Raw genomic sequence first — 15,244 nt, 5'->3', positions numbered from 1 at the left:
GAGATAGGCAGGATGGGTAAAAACACACAGGATCTGTCCTTGCTGGTGTTGTTCAGTGGTTAGAGCGCCAGCCTGCCCACCCTAGGGTCACAGGTTTGGCTCCCAGAACATTCATGTTTCTCTCTCCTTCTCTCTTCCCCTCGCCTCTCCCTCCCTTCCACCCCCTCTAAAAATCAATGGGGGAAAAATATAACCTCGGGAGAGGGTTAACAAAAGCAAACAAACGATAAAACACACGTGATCCAACTTTGTTGTGTATAAGAAATTTACTTTCCAACCAGATAAGGAAAAGGGCTCTTCCACCTCCCCTCCCACCCCCGTTTTGGGGAGAGGAGTCACCTTCACATTCACAGCTCTCTATTAAAACAATTTTTTCCCCCCAATCTCCAAATCCTCTCCCTTTCATACGCTCACAAAGTTGAGGAGCTTAAGAGTCAAAAACGGTTTTCTGAGCATCTCTGAAAAAGCTGCCCTGTGGCCTCGCACGTGAGGTCGTTTATTTTAGTGTCCAGTCCAACCCGCCTTTTTCCTGTCTTGATTTTGTGTCTCTAAAAGGAAAAGTGGTCGAAGGTTTAGAATTTTATCTAGAGGCATATGAATGGAAAGCATACAATTACAACTGTTATTCTTTTAAAAATATGTTGTCAGTTTAAAAGTGTGATTTTTCATGGACATTATCCTATCAGTAACCCAAGATGTATATATTGGTATTGTTCAGGTGATGTCACGAAACACTTTGATTGTTCCAACCAAGGATTCTCCAAAAAGAACGAACTACTCAGGTTGTATCTTACTTCAGATGACTTGGTAAGGTCCACTGATAGCACGCTGCAACCTTTCACATCCCTTTTAGCTCCAGGTGTCAAACCAGTCCAATCACCTTCCACTGGGTTCAGACTTAGGGAGGTAAAATTCTATATAAATAATAATGATGCCCTAACCGGTTTGGCTCAGTGGATAGAGCGTCGGCCTGTGGACTCAAGGGTCCCAGGTTCGATTATGGTCAAGGGCATGTACCTTGGTTGCGGGCACATCCCCAGTGGGGAGTGTGCAGGAGGCAGCTGATCGATGTTTCTCTCTCATCGATGTTTCTAACTCTCTATCCCTCTCCCTTCCTCTCTGTGAAAAATCAATAAAATATATTTTAAAAAAATGATAATGATAACTGGAACGGTGAGCCGAGGTGTTTTCCCCCGGGGTCGTGTCTCACGACGTGGAAGGATGAGCTCCTCGGACCAGAAGATGTAAGCAAAAGTGTGGAAAATGTATGACAAGCAGAGTCGGACACCCCGCAAGGGGAGGGGCACTCGATGATGGGCGGCCCGTTAGAGCCTGTAGCCCAGGGGTACACATTTGCTCCAAGCCTGCTCTGTGTCTGTCTGTGCCATCACCTGGTGATTCCCTGTGGTTCTGCCGGGCAGCGGACCTAACTTCCCCTGTTTCTCTGTGTTCTTTCTCTGTCCCTATGCGTTCCTACGCCTTGCTGCTGCAGGCCCTCCCTTGTTTTCCTCCTGCTGTTGTATCGTAAATCAGCGCAGATAGATACGAGATGCCTTAAGGAGCCAATTAATTAGGAGTCTTTATTCGCCGGGGTGCACAGGGAGGTGTTTCCCAAATCTCTTAGCAAGCAAATAGAGGAAGTTCTCTCTATTTATACCTTTTTGAGCCCTTTGTTGGCAGATTTTACAAAGAGCTCGGTGTAGGTGATTGTTGCAGACAGTTTGTAACCTTGAATACAGAATGAACCCATACTTGGCATAAGAATATGGGAATTACTATCAGTGTCAGTATTAGCCTGTTACGTCAGATGGCTAGCTTGCAAGGTCAGACCGCTAATTTTTTACCTTTTCTATTATTCAAACTAAAACAGTTATTTTACAGAATAAGGAACTATCGGAAAATAACAGAGTTGACCTACAGAATAAGAGGCTGTCTAAGAATGTCAAGTAGTTCAAACAGCAATTTTCCAAAGGAGGAATTGCTATGCTTCACTGCTTTGAGTCCAGAAAATTTTATTATTTCTGCTTGGTTGGTTCCTGTGGTCAGGCTGCTCAAACTGCCATGTCTGCCCCTGCCTATGTTCCCTGGACCCCTGCCCTGTCTGCCTGCATTTCGAGTCTACCCTCTCAATAATACTTTCTATTCCATTCCGCTTGGATTAGATAAAATATTTTATTTAGCCATTGAATGCCCTGGGCGGTTTTGTTGTTTTTAAAGATGCCTCCTTCTTCACTTTTTTAAAAGATCAGCTATAACGATCTTCATTTTTATGGATGTGATTTATACTTTTGAAGTTTGATAGATGTAGCCTGGTAGACAAAGGAAAGTATCTCACTGACCTTGAGAAAGAATCTTTCCTTTTTATATAACAAGTGCCACCTTGCAGTTTGGATAAGAGATTATTTAATCCCTTTGATTTAAATAATGGCAGATTTAAAACACATACACACACATCAAAATAAAATAAAATATACTATTAAGGTAGTCATGTAGCAAATGCTACCAAAAACGTAAGTTAATAAATAGTGCACAGATTGCTTAAAAATCTATGATAAATATAATAAAAACAAAGAAAAACACCCACAAGGGCAAATATATTTAGCCCAAAGTCTGCTTTGACTTAGTTCCTAGTTTCTTCTTCATATGCCAAACATATGTTAGGGTTTTTAATTTTTATTGATAATTATTGTAAACCTCATGCCCTTTGAGTCAAAAAATGCCTTTCCTATTTGTGATTATATATTACTAGAGGCCCAGTGCATGAAATTTGTGCACAGGTAGGGTTCCTAGGTCTGGCCAGCAATCAGGGCTGATCAGGGCCTTCCGGCTGCCGGCCGGGGCCTTCCTTCCCTGGCTTCTGGCTGCCTGTGGGGCCTTCCTTCATTCCGAGCCATCCCCTGGGGGTCAGCGCATGTCATAGCGAGTGATCGAACTCCTGGTCTCCCGGTTGAACTCCCGAGGGGACACTTTGCATATTAGCCTTTTATATACTAGTATATACACTAGACGCCCAGTGCACGAATTCGTGCATGGGTGGGGTCCCTGCAGGGATTGAGCCAAAACTGGCAGTCTAATGCCTCCTGCCACTCCTACCTGCTGCTCCTGCTCATCCCGGCCCCACTTCACCTGCCACGGGCTCACACCCAGTCAATCCCGGATGGGAGAAGCTGGCACCGCTGCAGCAGCACTCACCAGCCATGAGCCCTGTGTCTGGCACCCACCCTGAAGGTTGGGGGCGGGGGGGGCGGGCGGAGGAGCCAGGATGCGATTGGCCCTCCAGGCAAGCAGTGGGACACCCTTGCCGGCCCAGGATCCAGATCCATCCTGCTGATGTTCACGTCAGTTGTCAGGAGCCACCTGGCGCCTGCTTTTATATTATTTCTTTCTTGTGGAGCATCTAGGGAGGGGAAGCTGGTCTGTCAGTGCCTGGCTCGTTCTCCAGAGATTGGACCTGCAGGACTACTGAGGGAGTGAGTGGCTCCCTGCCGGGCTGGTGGGCCGCCGGGATGGGTGGATCAGCTGAGCAACACTCCCCCTGTGGGGGCGCACTGACCACCAGGGGGCAGTTCCTGCCTTGGGCATCTGCCCCCTGGTGGTCAGTGCGCATCAAAGCGACCGGTCGTTCTGGTTGTTCCGTGGTAATGGTTGCTTAGGCTATTATGATATAGACGAGAGGCCCGATGCACGAAATTCACGCAAGGGGCTCGGCCCTCACAGCTGCAGCTGCTTGCCTTGGCCCTCACAGCCCCGGCTTCGTCTGGAAGGTCGTCCAGAAGGTCGTTCGGCTGTCCAGCATATCACACTTTTATTATTATAGATTATTATTCTAGATGGGAAAAGAAGGGCTTTAGAGGAAGAGAGAACTGCCAACCCTGGGTCAAATCTTGTTCCTTCCATGTATGGTCTGTATGCCGTGGGGCAGGTCACTTAACCTCTCTGATCCTGAGTTTTGTCCTCTTTAAAGGGGAATTACAACCTGCTGCTTAGGTGGTTACGATGTCGTAGATCTAGCAGTGGTGTTAGTAGAAATAACAACTAACATTTATAAACTACTTATGTGTGCCAGGCATTTTTCAAAGTGTTTTGTGTTCATGGTGACATTTCATCTTCTTTAAGATAAGAACTGTACAGTAGTACGGAAGCTACTTGGGTTTACTGTCTGGAGCCTGTAAAATAAACTGACGAAAGACAGATGAACAGGAGAGAAAAAAAGATTTTCTTTATACACGCAATGTGTTTAATCATGGGAAAACGCAATGATAAGCAATTCAAAGGGGTGGTTAGAATTGGGGCTTACGCATGTACCATCTTAACAAAGGGCAATAAATTGTGGAGTGTGACAAGACAAAGGAAAAGGAGTGTGGGTTTATCTCCCGACCAACCCCCATTACATTGTCAGTTCCACGAGGGCAAGGGTTTTTGATTTTTGTACACTTCTGTTTTCCCGGCACTGTATCGCTGCCTAATTTGTAGAAAGAGCTCAGTAAATCTTTTTAGAATGAATATGTCTCCCCCCTTAGCTAGGTAACATATCCAAATTATGGGGAGAAATAAATGAATTAAAACTCTTAGTATCCATCAGCATTTGTGATTGCTACATTTTTACATACCTTCTTAAAACTGGGAAATACCCAATCAAATGCAGTAAAATGAGTTTTGCTTTATACATTTGTTTCTTTTTTATTTAGACACAACATAATGATTTTACTAAAATAGGGATTTCTACATGTGATAGCATAGGGCTTTGAGTCTATGTTTATTAAGTGTAATAATTTTTATAACCATTTCTATGACAGAGATTATTATAAGGATTAATAACATTTATTGTGACACTAGCATAATAGGTTACTGAGTTCTGAAAGTGAATTTTTCAAAATAGACTCTCTTCCAAGAGACTAGAATGACTAGAGATAGCAGTCTTTAGCAGCATCTACTTTTCATAGATTTTTTTCTCACTTTTAAATGAATGTAATACACTTTTCTTCATTGGATTGTCATTAATGGTTTGTTTTTCCTCTTTCCTACAGAGAATCGAGTGTATTTTCCATTCTGACACTAACTTTACTTCAAAGGACTTTCTAAGCGTGTTCACATCAGGAGGGGTTGTTCCCAGCTTGAAAATCATAAATAGTACATATGCTGGCGTCTTCCACTTTAATTTAAAGCTGGTAATTACATTTTACTTTGTTCTGTTTAATAGTATTAACAAGAAGCATACTCTTCTTAATAGGATGTGTGTTGTTTTTTTTTAAAAAATAGCTAGTCCAGTAATATTACATCGATATATTTTAAAATTCAAAAATAATGTTATACTTTTTGCTTTAAACAGTCATATTTTTTAAAAGAAATTAAGAGAAGAAAAGAAAAAGTATACATGGTTGTTTGCTATTTACCTGCATATTTGCTATTTGCACTGCTCTTCATTCTTTTCTGTAGATATAAGTTGCCCTCCGGTGTCCTATCCTTTTATCTTGAAGAACTTCTTTTAGCCGTGGCCAGCATGGCTCAATGGTTAGAGCGTTAGTCTGTGCATTGGAGGGTCGCAGGTTTGATTCCCACTGAAAAGCATGTAGCTGGGTTTCAGGTTCCTTACCTGGCCTGGTCAGGGTGCGTGTGGGAGGCAACCAATCAATGTGTGTCTCTCACATCTCTCTCTCTCTCTCTCTCTCTCTCTCTCTCTCTCTCTCTCTTTCTCTTCCCCTCACCCCTTCTCCCCCCTCCCTTTCACTCTCTCTAAAAATCAATGGGGGAAAATATCCTCAGGAGAGGATTTAAAAGAACTTCTTTTAGCATTTCTTACAATACAGGTCTGCTGGCAACAATTCTCTGGGATTTTTTCCCATTGAGCATGTTTTTATTTCACCTTCTTAGGATCGCTTCATTAAGACATAATTCACCTACAGAAATTCACCTACTTAAAATGTACCATTAAATGGTTTTGAGTATCTTCATTGATTGTGCAACCTCTGTGTTTTCTCCTAAAAAGTTTCTGATTTTACCTTTTACATTATTGATCCATTTTGAGTTCATTTTTGTGTGTGGTGTGAGGTCAGGGCCCGCATCACCCTTCCACATGTGCACAACCAACTGCCCTAGCACTGTTTTTTAAAAATACTATTGTTCTTTTTCTACTGAATTGTTTTGGCACCTTTGTTGAAAATCACTTGACTGTAAATATGAGGTTTTATTTCTGGATTCTCAATTATACTGTATTGCTGCTCTATACATTGGTGTATATATATATATGAATTTTTTAGAGAGAGAGATAGAAACATTGATTGATTGCTTCTTGCATGCCCTCCCCATCCCCACTGGGGATATATTGATTCTTTTTTGTTAAATGTTTTTATTGAACTAAAAAAGAGAGAGAAAAAAACATCAATTGGCTGCCTCTTGCATGTTCCCTATTGGGGATCAAGCCCACAACCCTGGCAAGTGCCCTGACTGGGAATAGAACCAGAGACATTCTGGTGCATGGGATGATACTCAACCAACTGAGCCATACCAGCCAGGGCCTATACATCTATTCCTAAGCCAGTACCATGATGCCTTGATACTATTGCTTTGTAGTAAGTTTCAAAATCAGAAGAATGAGTCCTACAACTTTGTTCTTCTTTTTCAAGATTGTTTTTGCTAGTTTCCATAGAATTTCACTAGTTTTCATCTGAATTTTAATATGAGCTTATCAATTTTTGCAAGGAAGTCAGTGGAAATTCTGATAGTGAGTGTGTTCAACCTGTAGATCAATTTGGGGGGTATTGCCATTTTAATAATATTAAGTCTTCTAAACCATGAATATGGGATATCTTTTTATTTAGTTTCTTTTCTCATTTCTTGCAACAATGTTTTGTATTTTTCAGAATCTAAGTGGTGTACTTCTTTTGTTAAATATATTCCTAATATTTTATTCTTTTTTATACTATTGTAAAGGAAATAGCTTCCTTAATCTCATTTTCAGGTTGTTATTTGCAAATGTATAGAAATAAAATTAATTCTTGTATATTGATCTTGTATACTGCAACCTCGCTGAACTCATTTATAAATTCTAATAGTTTTTTAATGGTCAGTTTAATGTAGTATACATTTCTAAGAATAAAATTACTGGTTAAAGGGTATATGCATTGGATGTTTTTGTTTTATTTTTGTTTTTAAAAGATAGAGTGTAGCCCTAACCAGTTTGGCTCAGTGGATAGAGAGTAGGCCTGTGGACTCAAGGGTCCCAGGATCAATTCTGGTCAAGGGCATGTACCTTGATTGCGGGCACATCCCCTGTAGGGAGTGTGCAGGAAGCAGCTGATCGATGTTTCTAACTCTCTATCCCTCTCCCTTCCTCTCTGTAGAAAATCAATAAAATATATTTGAAAAAAAAAAGATAGAGTGTAATATGCCAAAGTAAGTGTTGTTATTAACATTGTAAAAAACTATTTTCTGATGTCTTTTTTAATTCAGTTCAGTGATCAAATTTACTGGTTGATTGATATTCCCAGAAAAAACATTACAAGAAGTAGAGGTAAGAGTGATCTGAATTAATTATTATAGTCATGGGTCTGGATTGCCAAGTTTAGCAAATAAAAATATTTATTATATTACAAAATTGTTTGCTATCCCATGTATGACCAAAATGTATGACCTAAATATAGGTCATACTAAAAATTATTTGTGTTTAACCTGAAATTCAAATTTAATTGAGGTTTCTGTATTTTTTCTGACTATTTTTTATAGATTGTTCTGACATGTATAACATTTATATTATTCCTTTCTAGAACTTGAAAATTAAAGTATTGAGGAATTTGTGCACCAATTAATTTTACTGAAACTGAATCATTAATCTTAAAATGTTATAGGCTATAATATATAATATGTTATTTTACTATGGAATCTGCTATTAAGTGCTAGCTTTTGTGCTTATTTGCCATTTGGTGAATTATCTACTTAAATCTTTCTTGTTACATATTCTATATACAAGTCCCTTGTCAGATATATGATTTGCATATATTTTCTGCCAGTCTATGACTTGTCTTTTTTCATCTCTTAAGAATGTCTCTTGAATATCAGGGATTTTAATTTTGATTGAGTCTAATTTATCAGATTTTAATTTATGGATTGTATTTTTTGGCATTATAGCTAAGAAATCTTTGCCTAACTCAAGTTTATGGTTCTGAGTTTGGTATTTAAGTTGGTGACTCAACTTGAGTTAATTTTTGTACCTGACACAAACTGAGGTTCATTTGGTGGGGGGGGGGGGGAATATGGATATGTAATTATTCCAACGCCATTGTTGTTCAAGCTAATTGTCTCCATTAACTTGCTATTTCTGAACTCTCTATCTTTTACCAATACCACGCTATCTTGATTACTTTAGCTTCATAAAATGTCCAACTAGTATAGAGAAATAAACATTCAAGCACTGGAATAAGCGTGGTGCTGTTTTTTTCAGGGTGGGACACAATCACCTTGGTCACTTACCTAATGGATACGTCTTCTTCCCCCAAAGTAACATGGGTTTTAACAGCCACAGAGCCCTCTTTCCTGGAACTCTTCAGAGAATCCTACTGTTGCTCTGAGCTCTGGAATAGCATGTGAGAGCACATAAACTTCCTGGATACATTGGTCTGGAGTTTTGGCACTGAACTCTTCAACTTCCGGTTCTGGGTCTACCAGATAACACAGTGTACACAGCCCCTTGGCTGTTCTATGTGCATCTTTCACTAACTTACCAACATCACACGTGAGGTTAATACTTCCCACGTGTTTCGGGTGAGCAGGATGGGTACTGCCACCAAAAAGAAATGTGTGCTGGGTAACAAGCAGGTGGAAAGAGATGCCGTTGGTATAAAACCAATCCCGGAAATATCGGATATTACTTCCCATGAAAGTATCAAACCAATACTCTTCCTTGTATGTCAATCATTCCATGTACCATTTATAGGACCCACATCATTATTTCTATTTCTGATTTTAATCGAGACATAAAAAGTGATCCAAGACGTGTGGATCCTCAGGGCTCTTATTTTTATGTTTTGTTTTGTTTGTTTCTCTTTATTGATTAAGGTATTACATATGTGTCCTTATCCCCCCATGGGCTCCCCAACCCCTCCCCCCACTCATGCCCTCACCCCGCTGGTGTCTGTGTCCATTGGTTAGGCTTATATGGATGCATACAAGTCCTTTGGTTGATCTCTCCCCCTTACCCCCACCCTCCCCTATCTTCCCTCTGAGGTTTCAATGTCTGATCAATGCTTCTCTGACTCTGGACCTGTTTTTGTTCATCAGTTTATGTTGTTCATTATATTCCACAAATGAGTGAGATCATGTGATATTTATCTTTCTCTGACTGGCTTATTTCGCTTAGCATAATGCTCTCCAGTTCCAGCCATGCTATAGCAAATGGTAAGAATTTATTCTTTTTTACCGCAGCGTAGTATTCCATTGTGTAGGATGTACCACAGTTTTCTAATCCATTCATCTGCTGATGGGCACTTAGGCTGTTTCCAAATCTTAGCTATGATAAATTGTGCTGCTATGAACATAGGGGTGCATATATCCTTGCTGATTGGTGTTTCTAGTTTCTTGGGACATATTCCTAGAAGTGGGATCACTGGGTCAAATGGGAGTTCCATTTTTAGTTTTTTGAGGAAACTCCATACTGTTCTCCACAGTGGCTGCACCAGTCTGCATTCCCACCAGCAGTGCACGAGGGTTCATTTTTCTCTGCATCCTCACCAGCACTTGTCATTTGTTGATTTGTTGATGATAGCCATTCAGACAGGTGTGAGATGGTACCGCAATGTCGTTTTGATTTACATCTCTCAGATGATTAGTGACTTTGAGCATGTTTTCATATGTCTCTTGGCCTTCCTTATGTCCTCTTTTGAAAAGTGTCTATTTAGGTCCATTGCCCGTTTTTTTGACTGGGTTGTTTATCTCCCTTTTGTTAAGGTGTATGAGTTTCCTGTAAATGTTGGATATTAAACCCTTATTGGTGATAACATTGGCAAATATGTTCTCCCATGCAGTGGGCTTTCTTGTTGTTTTGTTGATGGTTTCTTTTGCTGTACAGAAGCTTTTTATTTTTATGTAGTCCCATTTGTTTATTTTCTCATTAGTTTGCTTTGCCCTAGGAGCTGTATCAGTGAAGATATTGCTTCGGCATATGTCTGAGTTTTTGCTGCCTGTGTATTTCTCTAATACTTGTATGGTTTTTCTGTCATACGTGTAAGTCCTTTATCCATTTTGAGTTTATTTTTGTGTATGGTGTAAGTTGGTGATCTAGTTTCATTTTTTTTTTTGCATGTATCTGTTCAACTTTCCCAACACCATTTATTGAAGAGACTGTCTTGACTCCACTGTATGTTCATGCCTCCTTTATCACACCCTTTCTTGATAAAAACCCTCAGCAAAATGGAAATAGAGGGATCATACCTCAACATAATAAAAACCTTATATGACAAACCTACAGTCAACATCATATTCAATGGGCAAAAACTAAAACCATTTCACCTAAGAACAGGAACGAGACAGGGATGCCCACTTTCACCCCTCCTGTTCGACATAGTACTGTAAGTGCTAGCCATAACAATTAGACAAGAGGAAGAAATAAAAGGCATCCAAATTGGAAAAGAAGATGTAAAACTGTCATTATTTGCAGATGACATGATGCTGTACATAGAAAATCCTAAAGACTCCATCAAAAAATTATTAGACTTAATAATTGAATTCGGCAATGTAGCAGGATACAAAATTAACGCCAAGAAATCTATGGCATTTTTATACCATTAGTGAACTTTCTGAAAGACAGATTAAAAAAATAATCCCATTTACCATCTCACCAAAAAAATTAAGATACCTAGGAATAAGCTTAACTAAGGAGGTAAAAGACCTGTACTCAGAAAACTACAAGACATTGAAAAAAGAGATAGAGGAAGATATAAACAGATCGAAGAACATACCGTATTCATAGATTGATAGAATCAACATCATTAAAATGTCCATACTACCCAAAGCAATCTATAGATTCAGTGCACTCCTCATTAAAATACCAATGGCATATTTCACAGACCTAGAACAAACTCTCCAAAAATTCATCTGGAATAAAAAAAAAAGACAATGAATAGCTGCAGCAATTCTGAGAAAGAAGAACAAAGTAGGAGGGATCTCAATACCAGATATCAAGCTGTATTACAAAGCCACTGTTCTCAAAACTGCCTGGTACTGGCATAAGAACATACATGTAGACCAATGGAATAGAATAGAGAACCCAGAAATCAACCCAAACCAGTATGCTCAGTTAATACTTTTATGTTTTAAAATTTGTATATTTCATGACAGTTGTGCATATGCCAACTTTAATCCAGTCCTATTGAAGGCAAGTTAAGTTCTCCATCAGAAGATTTGACTTCCCTCATTGTTTTACCCAGTTGCGCAAGAAGCTCCATTTGTAGAAACATATATGATGTTTCTCACACCATTGCCCAGGGTCCAAAAACTGCTTGATAAAGAGTAGTGACAACAAGAGCACAAATAGCAATTGATCTCTTGGGGACCAGGTGCTTCAGTCACTGGAAGAGCCATATCCTTGCTGTGATATAGATCCACCTCAAGGCCTGGGTGGATATGAGCGCTTGTGCAGCCAAGCTGTTTGGGTCAGGCATGTTGTTCATGGGTGCACCCTGGTTTCAGCCTTGGCCTCAGTCTTGGCCTGTGGGTGCAACTGCAGGGGCTCCCAGGCTGAGTTCATCATCTATGGCTTCCCCAGATACCACTCATACTTTTAACTCATCTATACTTTTATATTGAAAGTGGATTTCTTAGAGTTGGCATATAGTTCAGTCTTGATTTTTACCTCTCATTTGGAAATCTGACTCTTAATTGGTATTTTTAGACCGTTTACATTTAATGTAATTGTGGGTGTGGTTGTACTAAATCTCCCATCAGGTTGTTTTCTATTCATTCCATCTCTTCTGTTTTCCTTTTCCTTTTATGTCTTTATTCATATTACTTATTTTTTGTGATTCCATTTTATCTCCAGTATTGACATATTATTTGTGCTTTAAAGTGTTCTTATTGTCAGCCCTAGAGTTTATACTATGTATTTTAATTAATCACAGTCTACTTTTAAATAATATTATATCACTTTACCTAAGTGCATAATTTTCTTTTTACAAAGCCATGACTGCTCTTAGAGAAAAATTATGATCTAAAATATTATCTGGATTCATTGCTGTGGTGATAGAACATTTCACAATTCTTTTTCTCTTATTGTATCATCAAAATATTTATAGGCAGACTATAGAAAAATATATATAAATGCAATCAAAGTGATTGAGAAATGAAGGGTCATCATTGTTGGTAATGTTTATATGGTCTTAAATTTTACCAACATGACATACTAAAGAATAGTTAATTATTTGCCTTTTATTTCCAAATAGATATTGCAGCTGTAGAAGAATGGGTAGTAAGAATTTATTTACAACATGGATTAAATACTTACACTACTGAAGGAACACTATTGGATAAAATCCGAGGTAAACGCCGGCAGATAAAACTAAAATGGGATTTGAAATGTTCTCTCAACAAATCTTGTAACCTACTTAATGCCTAACTCTGTGCTAAGTACTAGAGAGAAATAATTAAGAAATGATCATGACTCTGAAGGGGCTCCCCATCCTAATGAGGCAAAGAATTAAAAACATGTGGGTAATTGTTAGTAGAGTGCTCTAAAGGGTGCTATAGAAATATGGAGATGGGTTTTCTCTATAGCCACAATGCAGGTCATAATAAACAATGGCTTTTAGAAGATACTGTTCATTGCAGGAGTCTTCCTTAGGAGGGCCATCAGCAAAATTTCCTGTTCAGTCTTAGTAACATTTTTTCTTCATGAAAAATTGGTTGTTTAATTTTAAGGTCATAAACACTGAGTGATATAACTGACTAGGTTTCTTTTTCCCAGTTGTCTGACTCATAGCCCAATTTTTAAATCACCTAGAACGCTATAGTATACATTTTTTAAAAATCCTCAGTCCTAGATTTTGTATTTATCCTCACTTTCCTCTTTACTTTTATTCACTCACTCCCACTTTAATAGGGTGCTATGCGGAGTAAACATAAATAGTACATTTTATGAACAAGATCACCTGGGTAGCTTTAAGAAAAGGAGTGATGTCTGTACCACCCCTTATACCAGTGATGGCGAACCTTTTGAGCTCGGCGTGTCAGCATTTTGAAAAACCCTAACTTAACTCTGGTGCCGTGTCACATATAGAAACTTTTTGATATTTGCAACCATAGTAAAACAAAGAATGATATTTTTGATATTTATTTTGTATATTTAAATGCCATTTAACAAAGAAAAATCAACCAAAAAAATGAGTTTGCGTGTCACCTCTGGCACGCGTGTCATAGGTTCGCCATCACTGCTTATACCCCAACTAAAATCTCATCCCCGTAAGTGGGGCCAGGCATCTGTTGTTAAGAATAAACATTTTCTGCACAGCTGGTTCAGATGTGCAGAGCTGCTCTAGAGAAGAGGTTGCATAGGTACCAGGAGACATGTATAAATCTATTTCATGCAACATTTTTTATAATAAGAAAGATGGAAAACAGCATAAATGTACAGCGATAGGGAAAGGACAAATACATGTGGTATGTTCTGTTAAAACGAAGTAAATAGACCATATATGTCATCGAGAACAGAACTCAAAAACATTGAGTGAAAAATCAAGTTTCAGAATAAAGTAGGAAAGCATTTATCTAAAATTCAGGAAGTCCATGCCCAGCCATTGTTGCTCAGTGGTTGAGCATCAACCTATGAACCAGGAGGTCACGGGTTCGATTCCCGCTCAGGGCACATGCCTGGGCTGTGGCTCGATCCCCAGTAGGAGGCATGCAGGAGGCAGCCCATCAATGATTCTCTCTCATCATTGATGTTTCTATCTCTCTCTTGCCCTCTCCCATCCTCTCTAAAATCAATTTTATATATATTTTTCCAAGAAATTTATTCAGGAAATAAAGCAATGCTGTATCTTGTTCATGGTTACATATATATTGTAGTGAAACAATAAAAGCATGGACTAGAAATGCACACAGCAATTTCACGATAGTGGTTGCAAATGGGGAGAATTTGGGAATGGGGCTGTGGAGGGGAGCAGAGGTATCTTCAACCATATCTGCATTATTTTATTTCTTTAACCAAAAGGAACATATCTAAAACAAAAAGGACAAAATGTTGTCTTTCCTGTTGTCATAGTGTCCAAGATTTTTATAAATAGCGAGTCAGTTGTTCAATAGTCATTGCAAGTCTTTGAGACTGTGATATTTTGTCTTATGCTACTTTTAAATACTAAAATAACAACATAAAGTTCTTTCCATTTAAAAAATAATCTGAAATCAGAATCATCTACATATTGAGATGTACCCAGAGTATTACATGCTGCATTAAAAACTTATTACATACTGCATTCAAAACTTATTTTTATTTTTTTATTATTTAAAGTATTACAAATAGTAGTACATATGTCTCCTTTTTTTCCCCAATTGACCTTCCACCAGCCTCCCCTCACCCCTCCCAGTGTCTTGCGTCCATTGGTTATGCTTATATGCATACATACAAGTCCTTTGGTTGATCTCTTACCCACTCCCCACCCTCCCCGGCCTTCCCGCTGTAGTTTGACGTCTGTTCGATGCTGCTCTGCCTCTGTATCTATTTTTGTTCATCAGTTTATAATGGTCTTTATTATCCATAAATGAGTGAGATCATGTGGTATTTTTCTTTCATTGACTGGCTTATTTCACTTAGCATAATGCTCTCCAGTTCCATCCATGCTGTTGCAAATGGTAAGAATTCCTTATTTTTTATAGCAGCGTAGTATTCCATGGTGTAGATGTACCACTGTTTTTAAATCCATTCATCTGCTGATGGGCATTTAGGCTGTTTCCAAATCTTAGCTATGGTGAATTGTGCTGCTATCAACATAGGGGTGCATATATCCTTTCTGATTGGTGTTTCTGGTTTCTTGGGATATACTCCTAGAAGTGGGGTCACTGGGTCAAATGGGAGTTCCATTTTTAGTTTTTTGAGGAAACGCCATACTGTTTTCCACAGTGACTGCACCAGTTTGCATTCCCACCAGCAGTGCACGAGGGTTCCTTTTTCTCTGCATCCTCTCCAGCACTTGTCGTTTGTTGATTTGTTGATGATAGCCATTCTGACAGGTGTGAGGTGGTACCTCATTGTTGTTTTGATTTG

At 39.0% G+C, this 15,244-nt stretch overlaps 1 protein-coding gene across 1 annotated transcript in view; it reads left to right on the top strand.

Annotated features, from left to right (window-relative positions):
- Window positions 1–15,244, top strand: part of CATSPERB (cation channel sperm associated auxiliary subunit beta) — a 103,488-nt gene that overhangs the window by 4,736 nt on the left and 83,508 nt on the right. The window contains exons 2-5 of the mRNA XM_014445536.2: window positions 719–807; window positions 5,028–5,168; window positions 7,450–7,510; window positions 12,429–12,524. Coding sequence (XP_014301022.2) covers window positions 719–807; window positions 5,028–5,168; window positions 7,450–7,510; window positions 12,429–12,524 — 387 coding nt within the window. The remainder of the gene's footprint in view (window positions 1–718; window positions 808–5,027; window positions 5,169–7,449; window positions 7,511–12,428; window positions 12,525–15,244) is intronic.

This window comes from Myotis lucifugus, unplaced genomic scaffold (genome assembly GCF_000147115.1).
Source record: "Myotis lucifugus unplaced genomic scaffold, Myoluc2.0 scaffold_463, whole genome shotgun sequence".
NCBI lineage: Eukaryota > Metazoa > Chordata > Mammalia > Chiroptera > Vespertilionidae > Myotis > Myotis lucifugus.
The sequence above is the reverse complement of the archived record's forward strand: the minus strand, read 5'-3'. Positions and strand labels throughout refer to the sequence as shown.